Source organism: Dasypus novemcinctus, chromosome 14 (assembly GCF_030445035.2).
Source record: "Dasypus novemcinctus isolate mDasNov1 chromosome 14, mDasNov1.1.hap2, whole genome shotgun sequence".
NCBI classification, from domain to species: Eukaryota; Metazoa; Chordata; class Mammalia; order Cingulata; family Dasypodidae; genus Dasypus; species Dasypus novemcinctus.
This window is the reverse complement of record NC_080686.1, coordinates 47,545,123-47,564,981: the sequence shown is the minus strand read 5'-3', so window position 1 is coordinate 47,564,981 and position 19,859 is coordinate 47,545,123. Positions and strand designations below refer to the sequence as shown.

Below are 19,859 nucleotides of genomic sequence, written 5' to 3'. Positions count from 1 at the left end.
CCAATAAGAAACTACAGCTAAAGCTCAAGGGTATACATATCTTCTCTTCAGTAAAGTGTTTATCTGCACCATCATGTCTTCTCTATCTCATGACTCCATGATATGGGACAGAACAAGTTGATTATTGCTTCATTCAAGCTGATTTGAAAAGAGACAGAAAGACCTGGCAGTAACCTATTTTTAAGAGGCAATCCATTTTAAAAACTGTCAGTATTCATCTTTAGCAAATTATCATGTTAATATATTTTTTTCTTATATGGTTTTTCTCCTCAGTAGAATTTAGACATATTAAAAATTATGAAGAAATTACAAATTACCCAAGCTATGACATTAATTTCCCCCTCTGAACATGCCAAATCATTACATACTGGGAAATGGCTATTAATAAAAAAACAAGATAGATATCTTAGTAAATATTCATTCAGATTAAGCCATTATTAGCAAAATATATTATATACTTCATTCAAAATTTTTACTGGTGACATGAATTTGAAGACTATTGGTATTCCACAAAATCAGACTAATCATAAAAGTAATCAAATAATGAAAATATGTATGTATAAATATGTAGATATTAGTAGATATAATATATAGCATATTATATAATCTGTGCATACATATGAATACATTGAAATATACACACACAGGTATAAACATACATATATATATATAATATTGTCTGCCAATAAGCTCTTTGAGAGTATGTGTAATCATGATTCTAGTTATGCTTGCCAGTGAATTTTATATAAATCTTTTTTAGATTTATGTTTCACTGAAATAACACTAATCTACAGTTAATTGTTTGATTTGTGCTCTAAAGATATAGAACTATATGAAACATGCATAGAATTGATCAATCTGTTGCCTTTCTATGATAAGGACCTTATTAAAATTAACACAATTTAAGAATTAATATGTCCACAAAAGTTTTCTAATAATTATTTTACTAGATGATCTCTCAAAAATATTTTTCTCCCTTAACTAATCTAATCTTACTACCTATTATTTATCTGCATTATTCCAGAGTAACGAATGTACTCTTGATGCAAGCTCCAAAGAATAATTGTTGCCTATGAATAAAATATATTACATTTCTTTAGAAACAAGGCATCTCTGTTTTATATTTAATAGTCCAATTTTCAGATGTAGTCTTATCCCAGGACTGTCACAGTTGTCACACAAAAACCAGAAAAATCAGATACCCCATCTATGACCCACCACTGGATTTACTTTAATTTAATTCTTATATTGCATGTAGTTCAGTGACAAACTGTAGTCTGGATCATTTCTCTGAGTAGCTGACTTTGGCAATTTGCCTTTCTATAAGCGTTATTTCATTATCATTTCTTTTTTAGTAAACTTTTTTATTCTAATATAGGAAAAATAATTAAAATTTTCAATTCTTGGTGGTATTTATTTGAGGGATAGAAATACAAGAACACTCTGTATTGAGGTGACCCAAATTTTAAAAAATAAATTATATTAAATTAAATTATAAAATGAAATAAATTATAACTGATGATATCTGAGTTTACAAAAATAAATTAAATTAAATTATAAAATGAAATAAATTATAACTGACGATATCTGAGTTTACATCTGAGTTTACATTAACCCACATGTCCATGTGGGTTGGGGGAATTGCTGAGACAACAGCTCCTTGGAAAGAACTTGCCTCCACTAGAACACAGGGCAAAGACATTAGTGATCCCTGGGTTGCTGCTGGGAGAAGGAACCAGTAAATTCCCTCAGAGTGGAGAGAGGATCTGTAAGTAGCACTATGAAGTATAGACTTCTTGAAGAGTCTGGTGGTCCCATTGATTCCACAGGCATTACCAGAGGGAAGATGCACTGTTGAGTAGATAGCATATCCCAATTTGTACCTGAAAACAAGGAGCTCTTCTCATATGTCAAAAGAGAGGTCCAGTTCAGATGTGACTTCACTACACATGCCTCTTCTGTCCCTTTTATTGAATCTATAATTGGCACTGGAGTTGGTAGGTATATGTCCAAGGGACTTGAATCTCTGGGCTGTCCATGTGCCAGGTAGGCCCTGAGCCTCAGCAGAGTTGCAACACTTACTCTCCAGTTCACTGGACTCACTCAGGACAGCTAACAAGGAGGTGAGGATGGACAACCACCACACCAAGAAACCGAGAGAGTCTACAACTGCAAGCAGGAGAGTCCTGTCCATCACCCATATGGGATCAAGGCCCCCTCTCAATTAAAAGGAGGAGTGGGCATCACCATCGTGCAGTCCTCAGGACTGGAGAATAAAATATGAATTAGAGTGGACTTACTGGTAGTCTACTACAGACTTCTTGTGATTCTAGCAATGGAAGAAATTAAGTCATTGATGTGGAGACAGTAGCCACTGGAGTTGCTGAAGGCAGGGAGAAGGAAAAAGAGGTATAATATGGGGATATTTTCAGGACTTGAGGTTGTCCTGAATGACATTTCAGGGACAGGTGCAAGGCATTATATATCCTGCCACAATCTACCAAATGGACTGGGAGAGAGTGTAAATTATAATGTAAACTATAATCCATGCTGTGTAGCAGTGCTCCAAAATGTGTTCATCACACTAGTGAAAGAAGTTGTTGATGTGGGAAAAGTGGGGGGTGTGGGGAGTGGGGCATATGGGAATCCCCTATATTTTTTAATGTAACATTTTGTGTGTTCTATCTTTTAAAAATAAATAACAAATATATTAAAAAAAAAAAAAAAGAATGAGAGAGAGAGGTCCAAGACAGTTACCACCCAATTTTAAAGGAAATCCCATTGACTCTTAATACTTCAGTGCTTGAGAAACAACAACAGCTTGATGTGTACAGATGTTGAGGGGTTCTAAAGAACACAAACCATTTAAGGAATGCAGGTTTTTATAGAAGGGACATGAAGGCAGGCAACTAGAGCAAATGGTTACTGAGGAAGCAAGCCCAATGTTAGAAAATTTTAATAAAAATGCCACAACAGCTCTTAAACAGAAGAAAAACAAACAAGAGTTTCCAAAATTAAATATTTAATTTCTGATTAAAAAAACACTTTAATAATGAAATTGCTAAAAAAACAAATTGTTTAGAATGTTAAATGGAGGAAGAAACTAACAATTAAGAATAAAAACAGAAAAAAAATTGAAATAGTTATAGATAAGATGAACAGAAGTTGGAGTCCTAATATAATATGTAAATATGTGTCAAAAAGAAAAATAATGAAAAGGCTGGAAAAAATTTTTGGTTGATGATACTTAAAAAGACTAGAGTCTTCATTTTCAAACGTCTCATAAAATCCAAAGAAGAGTTAATAAAAAGACATATTTCCAGATATGTCTTGCTGAGATTTCTGAGCTTCTGAGAATAAAAAGAAAAACTTATAAGTTTTTCTTAAAAAGAAAACTTGTTTTTCTTGAAAACAAAGAAAAATAAGATGTGGACATCAGAACTTATGTGGGACAATGGAATTGAGAAGATGTTGGAGTAATGTACGTAGGATATCAGAAGAAAAAGGAACTACAGTAAAATCATTCCAGACCAAGCCAAATATGCAAATATGAGGGACAAAGATAATTTTTCAGTCCTGCATATGTTTAGAAATTGTTATTAATTTGCCCAAGGTAATTATCTGAGAAGCAACCTAAAACCTAAAAATTAAAGGAGAAAAGGTATGAACAATAGATATTATAAAATTTTAAGTACTAATAATAATGATATCACTGTGGGTCAAGTACTAGTTATAGAATTTTTGAAACAAAAAAGATATATAATGGGGAAATATGTAACAAAATTTGTGAACTAAAATTATTATGTGTGTGTAAAACCTGAGCTTTCTTGGTTGTTGGTGGTGGTGGTGGAGAGGCAGTGGTGAAGTAAAAATGCTCTAAAGTACGTGTCTTGGTTGGGAGCTAGAATGCTATTGTTTGATTTTAAGAGCTTTATAGTTACATAGAGATTCACCTATAACTGTTTAGTATTTTAATAGTGCTACTAATGAAATACAGAGCCATGGTAGAATTTCCAAATTAAAGCAGCTTGGTGGAAAAAATAGTATAAAAGGAAAGTTCATTAAACAAGCAATATTAAGGAAAGGAAAAAAAGAGGAATCAATAAATTTAATAAATTACATATCTGAAATAAAGTTAAACATATTAATTAAATAAATAAATGTAAATAGGTTAAGTTTCCCTATAAAATACAAAGACTTTCATATTGCTCTCAAAACCTAAATCCAGATATATGTTGTTTTTGGAAATACACTGAAAATAAAGTGACAAGGAATAGTTGAAGTAGAAAAGAAATGAAAACCAAAAGAAAACCATATCAGCAAAGCATCAAGCAAAGGATCAAAGTAGAATTCAAGGCTAAAAATTGTAATGGTATATTATATAACTGTGAAAGTTTTAATTCTCAAAGTTATAGAGAGGCAATATTGAAAAGGGCATGGGCTCATAAGTTTAGACTCTCTAGAATCAACTGGCAGGCTGTGACCTTAGGCAAATTGCTTAACATTTGTATGCCACACTTTCCACACCTGTAAAATGGGAATGAAAATAATAACTAACATATCAGGCAGTTATGAGGAATAATTGAGTTAATATATGTAAAGTGCTTAGAACAATAGCTGTCATAGAGTAAGCACAATGGAAGTATTAGCTATTATTTTTTCCTAGTATTATTGCTATTAATATATTATAGTAATAAACCATTGTATCAAAACCAGTGAAGCAATATTGAACATAAAACCTCAAGAAAAAAAATGTGATAAAATCACCATCATAGTGGAATATTCTAAATAATCTCTTTCAGATTTTAACGTATTAATTTGCCACAGAAAAAGAAATCTATAGAGGATTTGGGTAACAATCTGAAATCTAAAAAGCACACATACACACAGCTCTATTCTAAAGCAGAAAATATATTCTACCCATATGTCCGTTTACAAAATCTGATTATTACAAAAGCAAGAGAAATCCTTAATATGATCCTCAGAGGAGATTTGACAGACTCTGTTCTCTCCCCATGAGCCAAGAAAACTGAAATCATTAAAAAAGACAAAATACAAACACTGCTTTAAAGGAGATCATAGGGAAAACAATCCACAGATGGTTCCGATAATTCTATTTGAAATTAAGTTAATATCATTGTGGGAAAAAAGTTTTCTGTAAACTTAACAGGCAAATCAATGATCAGTTTGCTACAGCAAGAACCAAATTCAAGAACTTTGCTTTTAAACTACTATCTGAGGGGCACGTGTAGCTCAGTGGCAGAGTTCCCATTTCTCATGTACAAGGTCCTGGGATCAATCCCCAGAACCTCTTATAAAGAACAACAACAACAAAAAAAACACAAAAAGCTCACAAAAAGCTCTCTGAGAGTATATGAGACTCTTTAAATATTGCTGCAGAAACTCATCTTTTATTTCTAAGGTTCAAAAAGGGAATTCATATTTATCTATCTACAAAATACATAAATGTATATAAAAGCACTTGCAAACGACATCTATTTAATTTGCTATTTAGTTTATTCTAAGAAGTCTGGCCAAATTCTGACTACATCAAACTTCAGTGAGAGTTTCCAGAAGCATTTGATACTTTTCTGTTTCCTGAAATATTTTTCACATATTCTCCCATAACAGCAAAATAGTTCAATAGTGCTTCTTTTATAATGTTTCTAATGGAGCTGAGGTAAAAGACAGTGAAGAATGGGAGATTGCATGTAAGTGTGAGAATCAGGAAACCAACATGGGTTCTGGTCCTGGCTCTACCAGCAACTACTCTATGTTTATTCTTTAATAAAATAGGGTTAACAGTATTTTCTGTGCTTGTCTTAAATGGTTAGGATGCAGATTAAATTCCTCATACTAAATTCAAAGTCCCTATAATGACCTACATAGTTGCATTAGAACTGCCCTCCCACTACTACTCTCTTTTTATTTCCAGCCCGATTTTCCCTCTCTGGCTCTGCCGGCTTCCTTGCTGTTCCTTGACTATTCCAATTTAAGGTCTTTGCACTGGCCAGTTGTGTGGCTGGGACTGCTTTGCCCCAGGTAGGGTCAGGGCCAACTCTCTCACTTCCTCATTTCCTTTTGGGTCTGCTCAAATGACACCTCATCAGAAAGGAAGTCATAGACTCTCTTTGTTCTTTTACACAACGATTTTCTGTTGTCTAAAATCTCATATTTTGATTTGTTTGCTTATGCTTGCCTCCTCTCTGTTAGAAAGTGAGCTCAGGGAATGCAGGATATTTTGCTATCCTTTTCTTAGGAATAATATTCTAAAAACAAATTAGAGTTCTGAATCAATTGCTATAAATTTTTAAAAAACATTTTTATTAGAGAAAGTGTAGGTTTACAGAAAAATCATGCATAAAGTAGAATTCCCATATACCACCCTATTATTGACACTTTGCATTAGTGTGCTACATTTGATACAATTTCTGAAAGAATGTTTGTATAATTGTCTAACCAGTCTATATAAAAATTTAGCAGTGTGTTTAATTGGAAAGTTTCTATCTCCACTTTTTAGTAATCAATGCATAATTATGTAAAGATTCTATTTTCTTTATGACACTGAACTTGTTTTTAGACACATAATTCTCATAATGATTTATAATAATATGGTAAGGTATATTTTTAACATGTCTATTATATACTTTGCCTACCTTAATTATTCTTGTGTTGAAATATTCAAAACACATTCTAATTTTGCATAATGTTTTTCTGACAGAATAGGGTGTGTGCTCCCTTTTGAAGTAAAATTGTTTCTTCATTAAAAGAAATGTGTTATATTTCAGGTCTTTAATATGTCCTAAGCTAAGTGCAGTGTTAATGGCTCTCATAAAACACTTTTCAAATTACATCCTCAGTAGAAGAGGGTAGAGATTGGTGAAACGATGCTAAATCTGTGCAGAATTTATAATTATATTGATTGTAACAGTTTGGAAATGGATGGAGGTGATGGTGGAACTGTGATGTGAGTGTAATTCACAGCCTTGAAACATGTCGACATGGCTGAAAGGGGAAGACTTGGCCCACCCATGAGGCTAGAAGGAAATTTAAAGGATAAAACACCTAACTGTATACCTCACTGAATTCTGGGGTGGCAGAGGACTGTAGTTAAGAATATAAATATAAGAATGTTCTTTCAGGATCTATAACAAAGGTACCTCACAATACAGGGTAGTGGAGTGATATATGGGAAAAATACATGTAAAACATACTTCTAAGAGATATGAATGTTTTCATATTTACATAGGTATGTTTTCTTAACAGATACATGCCCATAGAGTAGCTAACAAAGTATTAATTAACCATTCTGGGGAAGCCCTGCTAATTTCTCATATAAAATGGCAAAAATCTCTGGAATATATAAACTGTGCCTAACGGGGGGAAACATGACAATATGCCATGCCCTTGATCTTAATGCTTGTAGTTATGAACTTTATTCTTGTAAAAATGAATTGAGCCTAATTATAATTAATGTCTAAGAGTCACCTCCTGAAAACCTTCTTGTTAGTCACACGTGGCCTCTGTCTAAGTCAAACTCAGCAAATAAAAACACCACTATCCCTCCAACAGGGGACATGATTCTTGGGGTTGAGCTTCCCTGACACTGAGGGATTACTACCAAACACTACCCAGTGATGCATTTGCAAAAAGACCTTGACCAAAAGGGGGAAACATAAAATAACAAAGAGTTTTTATGGCTAAGAGATTTCAAAGTGAATTGAGAGGTTATTCCAGAGGTTATGCTTATGCAGATCCCAGACAGATTTCACTAAGTGCCACAGCAAACAAAACCTCAAACAAGAGTGCTCCTGAGGGCTTAGGGACAACCAGACACAAGAGGCAAGACATACAGCCTCATGAAATTAGCACTGCTTTGGCAGGCCTTAGTTGGGAATATATGTTTCCCTCAAATAACATAGTTTCATTCATTTATAATTCCCCTACTCATGATCTTTTTTTTTGTTTGAATCCATAATTTTCAATATGCCCATTAAATAAATCTCTCTGGGACTTAAATTTTCAGATTGTTCATGTGCCAGTTGAGCCCTGGATCCCAGCAGAGTAGTAGCCATCTTCTACTCTCCAGTTCTTTGGGCTTGCCCTGGACAAACAACAGAATGACCATGATGGACAAATCCATTTCCCCCAAATAAGGAGTATCTACAACTGCAAACAAAACAATTCCTTCCATCTGCCCCATAATATCTAAGTCCCCTTTCATCCTGAAGCAGTCAGAGCAAACATCATCCCAAATCCCTCAAGACTGAGGGATAAAAAAATATGAGGGGAGTGTAACCAGGACCAAAGTAGGTTTATTGTAGTTACTATCTTGTGTTAGTGGAGGAACTTGTAACATTGATATAAAGATAGTGGTTGCCAGGGGTTTATGAGGGAGGCAGAGGGATGAATGGGTGGAAAGAAAGAACACAGGGCATAATGAGACGGTATGCGAGGGATCACTACCAAATACCAGCTGATGATGCAACTAGAAAATGACCTTGAATTAAAGGTTCAACGCGGACCAGCAGAATATCCCTGTCTACATATAATAACAGGAGTTTAAAATACTGTTTGACCTAATGTAAGGGGGAAATGGAAAGGAGAAATGAGTTTATATGGCTATGAGTCTCTGAAAAAGAGTCTGGAGGTTGTCAGAAGAGTTGTCCTTATGCACACCTGAGCAGAGTCTCAGAGACAGATAAAGTAGATACAACCCCAGGTATTGGTTCTTTTGAGGGCTAAAGAGACCCACGGGTTCTATGGTCATGGCAGATGGGGTTCACTGCCATGTCAATTGGCCCTTCTTTGGAGATGGTGTTTCTGCATGATAGAACTGGACTCAGATGGGATCTCTTTTCACAAGCCTTTCATGCTACTTTACTGGAATTGTAGTTGGTGCTGGGGTTTAAGATATATCTAGGGGATTTGAATCTCTGGACTGACAATATGATAGCCACGCCCTGAATCTCAACAGACTTCAACTCCTACAACTCTCAACTCCTTCAACTCTGCTTTAGTGGACTTACCCCACTCAGCTAACATGGAGTTGAAGAATGTCAACCACCACACCATGGAGCCTAGAGTGCCTACAACTGAAAGCAGGAGGATTGCATCCAGTATCCATGTGGAATCTAAGCCCCCTCTTGACATAGAAGTGCAATGGACACAACCAATCCAATGTCCACAGAGAAAATGTGGCATTGGCGTGGGAAAAGTGGCCATGGTGGCTGCTGGGTGCGGGGAATGGGAGGAAGAGATGAGATGTGGAGGCGTTTTCGGGACTTGGAGTTGTCCTGGGTGGTGCTTCACGGACAATTACGGGACATTGTAGATCCCCCCAGGGCCCACTGGATGGAACGTGGGAGAATATGGGCTATGATGTGGACCATTGACCATGAGGTGCAGCGATGCCCAGAGATGTGCTTACCAAATGCAATGGCTGTGTCATGATGATGGGAGAGAGTGTTGCTGTGGGGGGAGTGGGGAGTGGGGGCGGTGGGGTTGAATGGGACTTCATATTTTTTGAATGTAATGTTTTTTTAAAAATGAATAAAATAAATAAATAAATAAAAAATAAAAAAATGTAAATAAATGATGCTAAAGGCAAATATGCATAATAATAAAAAAAAGAAAAACAGTCTGCCATAAACATTGGAAAAGTGCTACAAATCATATAAATTTAATCAATGAAAGTAAAATACTATTATTTTTATTATCATATGCATAAAATGCTTGTTATTGTTATGTAATTTTATAATTACAAATTTTTATATATGAAAAAGTATTAATAAAATACCATTTCTAACATTAAAAAAAAATGAGACGGTATGATTGTTCTGTATAATACTGAAATGGCAGACACAGGACATGCATTTGTCAAGGCCTATGGAACTGTACAGCACAAAGTGTAAGTCATAATGTAAACTATAGATTTTGGTTAGTAGCAGTTTATCAATTGTAACAAATGTATTACACTAATCTAAGATGTCAGTGATAGGAGAAACAGTATGTGTTTGTGGGTTATATGGGAATTCCCTAGACTTTTTGGTGTAATTTTTCTGTAAATATAAACCTAAAACTTCTCTAAAAATAAAGTTTATTTTTAAACTTTTTTGCATGCTGGGTTTTTTTTAGTCATGTCTGTGTCTGTCTTTCCCACTATAGTTAAGTGTGTTGGAAAGCAAACATCATTTCCTTCCTATTTAGGTAATTCTTTTCACAATTCATAATTACATTAATTTGCTGAATATAGGCATTCATGGAATGCTACTTATCCCTGCCCTTCTTAAAAGGATATTCAATAAAGAACATTACTTACATTTAGAGCCTGATGAAGAGGACCCACTGGCAGTCGATCTTGATCCCCCTTTCATGGAAAAGACACCTTTCCCTCTGCGAGTAGTTGTTACAGTCACTCTGGGGCGCTTCAGTGGAATTACAGCCCGGGGAGGTGGAGGCACACGCCCGTGGTAATCAAATAACCTTCACAAAACACAAACGGTGCTGGTTGGTTTGATGCGTATGTGTTCTATAAAGTGCATGAAATCATTTGGAGAATAGCTTGGTAGAAAATTTCAATGAACGATTATTTATTTTTTGCTCTCTAATAGTCAGACATAGGGATTTTATTGACAGATTCATTTCTCACTAAAGAAACAGGATGCTAAAAGTGGATATTTTCTAGACATTAAAATTTAAGTTGTAATATGAATTCATTTGTAAGGTTTGAGTGAAAAAGGAACTTTGCTCCAATTCTACCACGCAATTTTTTGAAATCATGGTGACCTTCATTCCCAAATATATTTCCTTGTTTAGATAAATAGATTTGTTCTTCTTAGCAACATACATCTTCCTTTTATACACTAGACATGTATTAGCACACTAATTTGGAAAGAGAAAAATAATCATGCAGAATCAGGTCTGAAGCAAGGAAATTGTCATCTGATCAGGAAACTGGGCTTGAAAGGAAAAAAAAATTAGAAGACCAGCTTAAGGAAAACAACTGAGGGACACAGATCAACGTGGTGCCTTACCTCTCTTTAAGGGCTTTTCAAGTAGCCAAAGACTCCTTTGACTGTAGACAAAGGAGACTGGGTTTGAATGACACAGTCTAGTTCAAGAACAAACCTTTGTTGATCGAAGTATTGTTAGGACATACTTATCAGGATATCTTTTTATTATTCTGACCATTTGCTAGATGAGGAAATTGAGACTAGAAATATTTGTTTAGTTAGCTATTGAAAACTCCTCTAATAAAAATATCAGTAAAACTTCTAGAAGTTTTTGTTAAAAAGTAAAAATTGATATTCACCACAATCAGTTTTCATTAAACAATGAAAGGAATAAAATGAGTGCTTACTTATTTATATATGTATGCCATTACACTCTGAAGCTTCATTTTATTTATACTGGATCTATACTGCATATCCAATCAACTTTTAAGTGACATAGTACATTTGAGGAACATAAAAGGATAGAGTAAAAATACTGGGATATATTTACTCATTTATTTAGTAAAACTGTTTGCCTGTGAAAACCAGATGTATAATTATGTTAATCAGCTATAAAGAAAATAGTACTATTGACTTATAATTATGACTGCTATGTATTTATTGTGACATCATTATATGGATTGCATCCTTGTAATTGCGTTAAACAGTCGATAAAAATAATTCAATATGAAAGTCAGAAATGAGAAAACTAGCATAGGAAGAACTTCTGTAATAGGCTATATCATAAAATTGTAGCTTGTTTATACATATAGATGGAAATCTAAAAATCTTTATGGAATATATAAAATATGATTAAAGTTTCTACATATTCCTTGAGAGACACTTAAAACAATTACATTATGGGGAAGAAGTAACATATATATTTAAAGCAGAGCTCCTCAGTTCTAGGAAGTTCTCTTACATTAGAGAGGTAAAATGCTCAAAAACAATTTGGAAATATGCTGGGGGAAAACTAAGATGTCTGGAAAGGAAAAGAAATGAAATGAGACAGAGTTCAAGAGAGGTGCCATACTCTGCGAATAAGCAAAGTCCATTAGAGCTGGAGAACAGCTAGCAAAGAACAGGTCATGGATGTCAACACATTGTAGTTTACTTTAAAGAGTACAGGCAGGATGGGGCTGAAAAGGGTTATGAATATCACCAGACCACTAGGGGCTTGAAAATCAAAAGGGTCAACTAAATCTGCCCCTCATTTCAATCACAAAACAAGGTCTACATTACTTATTTATAAGTTGAATTCACAGAGCATCTTAAGTCAGTGAACCAAAATACAAAGGCACTTTGCATGAGCCACAGCATCCAAAGCTACTGAAGGGAAAGAAAATATGGCAATTGACTGATCATCAAATGAGATTCTTCCAGCCTAGAAGTTGCCGCTTGAGATACAAGGCAAGCTCTTTTGGACGGACCATTTCCCAAGGCCGCAAAAGTACAATCTAACAGGTTCATTAAATAAGTTAATCTATAAATTGGATTAAGAAAATCTCTAAAGCACAACCAAAATGCATAATGATGAAGGAATGCTACAATGGAAAAACAGGTCAAGTAAACTGCAGTAGTCATTGCCACTTCAATTACAGTGCAATAATATTTTATAGGGGACAGAAATGTTTATCAATATTTCTATTGCTTCTTCTAGCCAAGGATTATAAACCTCAACAGTTGGCCTAGCATTATCTTGTGTTGAGAAAAGAGAGCTGCATTGTTCATTGTGTTTGTGAGGTAGCTACAACTTTTAGAAATAGTCTCAGTTTGTGTCATGTCCTCCACTCTAAATTGTTTCACAGAGAGACCTCTGTGCTCTGAATCTTCTGATGAGTTGCTTCAAAGGGAGAGGACTCTTTTTGCACCAAAAATCAGGTAATGCTTTGCCAGTTCTTTCTGCAACTCTGATGGGAAGATATGCAGCATCAGAACTTAAAATTTTAAAATGCGATGTACACTTTACAAAACAAAACTAAAGAAATATATATTTACTTTATATGAGAGCATGATTTTTAGTTTTACAAAATTTGGGGGGTTGGAGTTTCTTAATTTTCATTGGGTGCCATTGAGTTTACCAGAAATAAAAGGTAGGAAGACTGGGTATCATCCTAATGCAAAAAATTTAACAAGGCAAGGAATGGGAGGGTTGCAGTTTTTCTGCAATTACAGCATGGGATGTAGGGGTTCTAATTGCTTAGGGCAGTTGGTGAAACATAGCCCTAGAAGGAGAAAGCGAAGGGCTTTCATCAGAATTCTGTCTATAGCAAGTCAGAGAAACTGGCAAATAGTATTGAGTCTTGAAGAAACAGTCCATTTAAGATTACAAACCCGATAACAGAGATTGAAAATCCAACATAATTAAGTGAGAACCCAAATCTCAAAGGTCAGTAAAAAGCTCTAAAACTCTTCTTTCCTCTTACTTATTTGTTTTTGTTGTTCATTCCACTTTTAGGATTATATTGTTTCTTTTATTTAATGGTCCTTCATTTTTCCTAATATGGCTTCCTCAGAATACTAATAGATAATGGTTTATAATGAAGTCAGATATATAATTCTGTCCCCATGGTCTTCTGTAAAATGACAACTCTAAAAGACCGACCTCACTTATTAAAGAAAATAAAAGTAGTCAGATTTTAATAATGTTTATTTAACAAAATTTTCTACTTTTCATGTACCATTTGTTTGGAATTTTGTTTGCTTTGAAAAATTTCTGAAATGTGTAATTTTATTCTTACAAAACTTAAAAACTGGTAAATAATTTAGCATTAATTTACTTGGTAAAAATAGACATAATATCTCTAGGAGGAATAAGGAGATGATTTCAACCGCTTTCCTTAAAAAAATAGTTGCTTTTTGTACAAAAGCAATTTCATGGCATATTAACACAGAAATGGATGATTTTCAAAGCTTGTGTTTATTAAAAGATTGCTATTATTAAACTTTAACAATAATAAAGCATCATTTTGGAAAAAATTACATGAAAAGACCTAATTCCCAATCCTACACCCCAAACCATTGCTTTCATCCTCTCTTCTTTTTCTTTATAAACATCCACATTTTTTACATAATTGAAAACATAACCATGCATTCTGACTAACTCACTTTAGCATTATGAGCATTTCTTCAGGCTGCTAAATGGGTTTCCTAATATTTATTTTAATTTCATGATGCATTTTTTCAAGTAGCTATATTATATTCTAATAAATTATCACCTAGTTCTTGGACTTTTTGATGCCGATTTTTACTACCAACTAATGTGATTTTAAAATAAAAAAAATACTTTGAAAGTATAAAATTTGTATAATATTTTGTCACTGAATACATAATTTTCATTTTAGATAAATAGCAAACTCAAGAATTGGTAATTACCTGTTGTTGTTCCCCCCTGCCCCAAATTTCTTTCTTGAAAATAGTTCATTTTCCTCACTCTAACCTCATGAATCAAAATTTAGAGTCACTATATGGTTAATGTTAAGAAAAACATATATTTTGGTCTAAGGAGGTAAATTCCTGGGTTTTCCAAAGCCAAAATCTGAGAACAAGTTCAGGGCTATGTTCTCACTAGGGACTTTTAGCAGATATTTGAAGACCAATAACCCAGAGACCAAGGAAGATCTTGCTCCAACCTCCATTCTTCCTTTTCAGCATGTTGACTTCTGACAGACATATAATTTACAATGCCAAATTAAGGTGCCATTACTTGAAAGAAGGGATACATTTGAGATCTACCTGAATGATTCTTGTAGCTTAGTAGTCTGTTTCCTATACAATTTGAACCACTCAACATTCATAAAAATCTATCTATAATTTCAACCCCTACTTCAAAGAAGCTTTTGCTTACAATTGAATCAGAAAATAATTTAGAGAGGCCCACTTCACCTGAGACCAGTGAATGGACAAATGGATAATTTCTATTGCTTTTCTATAATCATTAAACTTTTCCAGCATTGTCAGTGAAATGTTCCCCTTGGATCATGTGTGAATCCTTTCTGAACATATTTTTAAAGGCAAGTTGGTTGAAATCCTGGAAGATTTTTTTGCAATATTTTGATCTTAGTATCATCTTTGTATTTTGCCAACTTTGCTACCTGCTACATTTTGTAGAACACTTTCTGTAATTAAATAAGTTAATACAAATCAATGGCCATTGTGAGGTTATAAATCAGTAAAAAGATCTTCTTATTTAATTCTTACAATTACGTAAGGCTGGCAATATTATTAAGCTGTTTGTCCATGAAGAAAACTGGCAAAAAGGGATGCAGTCACTCGCCCAACTTTAACCAGGCAACACATGTGCATCTGAGCTGAAACTCATACTGTCTGACTCTGAATCATGCCCTCTGCCAACTGTACCATGCTGTTATTTCCAAACCTTTTAAGTGGAATAGTATTCTACCACGTGGTAATTTAAATTTGCATACAGAAACAGACATTGCTTCTGGCTAATATGTTTTCCTCATATTCGTTTTTCTATACTGTGCTCTATAATCATGACCTGAAACATTTGAAACTTAACTTAGAGTTTTTTTCATTAACTACACAATGACTTCTCTTCTATTAATTAATATGAGGTCAAAATTGTTCCAGATTTAAACAATACCTATTTTAAATTATTTGAAATATATGCTTTCTATATGGCAAAGCACCTCTGGTATTTCTTTTTCTCTGTTAAGAAAAGTTTACTCATCATTGGATGTTGGAAACTGCTCAGTCCCATTCCTGATACTGTGGAAAAAAGATTAGATGGAAACTGCCAGTATCTCATAAACTGAAAACATTCCCTGGGGGAATCCAATATCATTTTAGGTATATATCTCCATTTACTTTACTTGGAAGAGTATAATTATGTTTAGTTACAATAACATTTTTTTGGCCCTTTAAAAGGAAATACCATTGGATGTAAATTATAGGGAATGCTTTATTTAATATAAAAAAATAAAAATTTAGAACCACCCAAGTCTATTATTTTCTGATACTCTTCATGAACTCTGAGACTATGGATAGACAATTAGTCTTTGGAAAAGTTACTCCTAGACCAATGTATCAAAACATTCACAATAAGATGGAACTTCATGTAAAGATGTTTTGTTAAGTTAAAAACATCTGAGGATTGAATATCCCTGATTACATTAAATCATGAAACCTGGCTGTGGCAGTTTGAGATTATTTTATGAATCCCAAAAAGTGTAAGACTATGTTTGTAAACTAATCTATTCTTCTGGGTGTGGTACTCTTTGCTTTAACTTCAGTTGATGTGCCTTTGATTAGATTACTTGTTAAGATTGCTATAGAGCATTTTAATGAATTGTGTCAGCAAGGTGTGACTCAGGTTGAGTCTCTGTCCCCTTTACTGGTCTGATATAAATGGTCTCACACAAAGGAAAAAGGGAACTGCCATGTGAGAGAAAAGATTCCACTTTTGCCCATGGTTGAGCACTAAGGACCTAACCCCTAAGAGACAACCCCTGTGCCAGGAGAGAGGACTACAGGGTCGCGTAAGCATGAAACCCCAAGAGGCTGGGCCCATGGAACAACTCAAGAAGATATGGTGAGCCCAGAGAGGAAGGCTGAAACCTCGCAGAGACTGGCAGCCATCTTGCTTCAACCACGTGACAACATACCTGGCATCAACAGTACCTGAATTTGGTGAGAAAGCATCTCTGCTGATGCCTTGATTTGGACATTTTATGACCTTGGAACTGTAAGATTTTACCTTCCAAATAAATTCTCATTATAAAAGCCAACAGATTTCTGGTACTTTGCATTAGCGCCCCTTTGGCAAATTAATCACTGGCAGAAACAGGATGACAAGACAATGTGGGTGTGTGCCAGTTATTGAACTATTGTCCTTCAGCTTCAGACCCACCCTTTGCCACAGCCAGGACTGGGACTCTGCACACCACATTTGTACCAGGCCATGCCAGCTGCTCCCTGCTTGGCTCAGCCAATAAAAGATGAAAGAAAGAAAGGGAGAGCTGGGAAGGGGGGTAGGAGGGGTAGGAAAAGAGAGGAAGGGAGGAGGGCAGAGGAGAAGAGAGAGAGGGAGGAAGCAGCTACTCATTCCAGTAGTAGCAGCTGAATCAGTTTCAGGTTTTGTAAACTATTGCAGAATAGCTTCTTTATACCCCCCTCAAATATCCCAGCACCAGCCAGCAGTGCCCCCTCCTCAGACGGATTCCAGCCCATAGGAACCCCTCTGGACTCAGATACAGCAGCACCAGCACCAGCTGAATAGAACCTCCTATTCATAGCGTGCAGTCTACAAGGCCCTTTTTCTAAATAAGTGTTAATAATTTCAGTCTCTTCTCTTTGATTCCCCTGTCCCAGAGGTGGTAGCTGCTCCCTGCAGTTTCTAACTCAGTTATGCCATAGTATTTTCTTTTTCCATTTCAGTTATTTAATATCAAAGGTTTTATATTGGATTATCCCTGTTAAATCTACTGGTGTGGTTTCTGTTATCCTCACTGATACAAAGTTTAAACAAAGCAGCTTCGGGTTAACAGAAACAGCTGAGTGCTCTCTCTAGGCAGCAGCTAGAAAGCTCTGGGGAGCAGAGGAGCAAACAATAAAAAGGAAAAACCCAGGGGTGCCACAATGGACTGTCTGTCATAAAAGGACAACTCACTACCCAGTTTATTTTTCATCTCATGGACATACATTACTATATGAATATCATTGTATGAAACATATTCACCATCATTGTTTAATGGTTACTGTTACTAGTAACCATTGATCAAGTTTTACAGTGTATCAGACATAATGCTGATCACTATACATATGTTATATCCTTTAAGCCTTAAAACAATCTTGATGTAGGAATTATTTTCATGCTCATCTTATAGATGAGGTGACTGGTTTTGTGAGATCAAATTACTAGACTAAGTTTGCACCACTAGTAAAAAGAAATGACTAGTTTTGTGAGATCAAATTACCAGACCAAGTTTGCACCACTAGTAAAAAGAAAATCTTCATAAATACAAAGGTAGTGTAACTTAAAAGGAATTACTGTGGATAAAACTGTTAATAACTCTGGAAGCTAATTATCTTGTCCAGTCTCTATTCTGTTTTCCTTTCATGGGATTATGTGTTCAAAGGGAACTCCCAATTATGTCCTCTGGTGGCTGATGCATATACCTTTCTTAGTCAAGAGCAAAAATGGAAAAGAAATTAATGAGAGCACAGACTGCTCAGGCAGTCTGTTAGCAATACAGCCATATTGATCTATTACACGCTTAAGAGCCAAAAAGATTTTAAGTAAGAAATTTAAACATTCTGGAAAATTGTTCAGAGTTAGCAATATTGCATATTGTATAGTCCTCTAAAAACTTCAGACTATATAATTACTTGACTGATTCAAGCCTTTGCTCTTCTTGAGGTAAGATTTATCTATTTATTGATTAACTGATAGATCTATCAGTCAAATCATTTCATTGATTTATAATTTATATGCAGTAAAATGCATATTTCAGCTTCTTTCTAAAGATGAGAAAACAGAAAACCCTGCTTGCAGTGACCAGAACTTGGGTCTACTGCTTTCTAGGGCAAAATTCCATATTAGGAAGAAATTCTTTAAGTGTGTAAGTCATGCGATATAAAGCAGTTAAGAGATGATTACAATGTGAAAATGGTTTCACCTTGACAGACTATAAGATGGCATATATTAATTCAAAACTTTATTCATAGCAATTAAGGCAGTATATTGCAGAAAATGACTTTTAAAATAGTCAAAAACAAATTTTCAAACAATATAATGACTGTCTAAATGTTACAGTTTCTTAATAATGAATGCATGATTACAATGCTATCAGATCTTCACACTGCTTTCAGGACTAGTTTTTACAAGCTATTTAGTATATAAAACATTGTATTTTGTAGAAATTACAAAAACAATTTTAGAAAATCATTCTTCAATGATCATATTTGTTCATAAAAGGATAAACAGTGAAAGAACTTGCCTGAAACTCAGTAGTTCGAACATAGTGGTAATGAAAATATGATATTGTTTCTAATCTCGTGTAGGTACCTGTTTCTATTTAAAGCCACAGACTCTAAGTGATATTGCTCCTCTTCTGTCTTGCATATTAACACAGATGGTTATTGAGCCTAAATGGATAGATTCATGGGTTATGATTCTTTCATTAATTATTTGACCTTGGGAAAATCACAATCTCTTTAAATCTAAGGAGATGAATTAATAACAAATTCAGTATCTACTATGTGCGAGGCTCAATGGTAGACCTCAAAGATACAACAATAAGGAAAACTGAGCATCGTTGCTGCCTTCATGGATGAAGGAAGTCAGATATGAATCAAATACTGTTATTGCAGAAAGAAATATAGCAATATAAATTAGGAGAAGTACTGTGAAGGAACAGAGCTGGGTACTGAGAGAGGCTAGTGGAGGAACCTAATTAGTCTGCGAGTGGTGCTCATGCAGCACTGAGGAGTGGGAGCAACACAGAGAAAGGTCCTGAGGCAGGAAGGGGCATTCTGTGCTTGTGGATCTTATGTAAATAACAGGTAAATAACTATGCAAATAACAGGCACATGTCATGATCAATGACAAATTATAGCACTTCTTTTCAAGTCTATTAGTGAGTGGTTACTGCATAACTGTTTTTCAATTCACAGAAAGAGAGCAAAGTGTATAGTTGAATTGCTTCCTTGCCTCCCAGTAATAAATCCATGCGTCACTTCCAAAAATGGATAATCAAAAGAGGGAATTGATCACAAAGAAGAAAGTGCACCAATGAATCAAAAAATGGCAATGCTGGAAGCAAAGTCTGAATCAAATGCAAATGGAGTTAACAGAAGAGAAGGTTGGCCATGGGCATGACGACACTGCTGCCATTTAAGAAG

At 34.8% G+C, this 19,859-nt stretch overlaps 1 protein-coding gene across 5 annotated transcripts in view; it reads right to left on the bottom strand.

Moving 5' to 3' along the window:
- RALYL (RALY RNA binding protein like) overlaps window positions 1-19,859 on the bottom strand; it is a 757,145-nt gene that overhangs the window by 61,460 nt on the left and 675,826 nt on the right. For all 5 annotated transcript variants that reach the window (XM_058275682.2, XM_058275685.1, XM_071207892.1 and 2 more), the window contains one exon: window positions 10,322-10,485. In XM_058275682.2, the coding sequence (XP_058131665.1) occupies window positions 10,322-10,485 (164 nt within the window). The remainder of the gene's footprint in view (window positions 1-10,321; window positions 10,486-19,859) is intronic.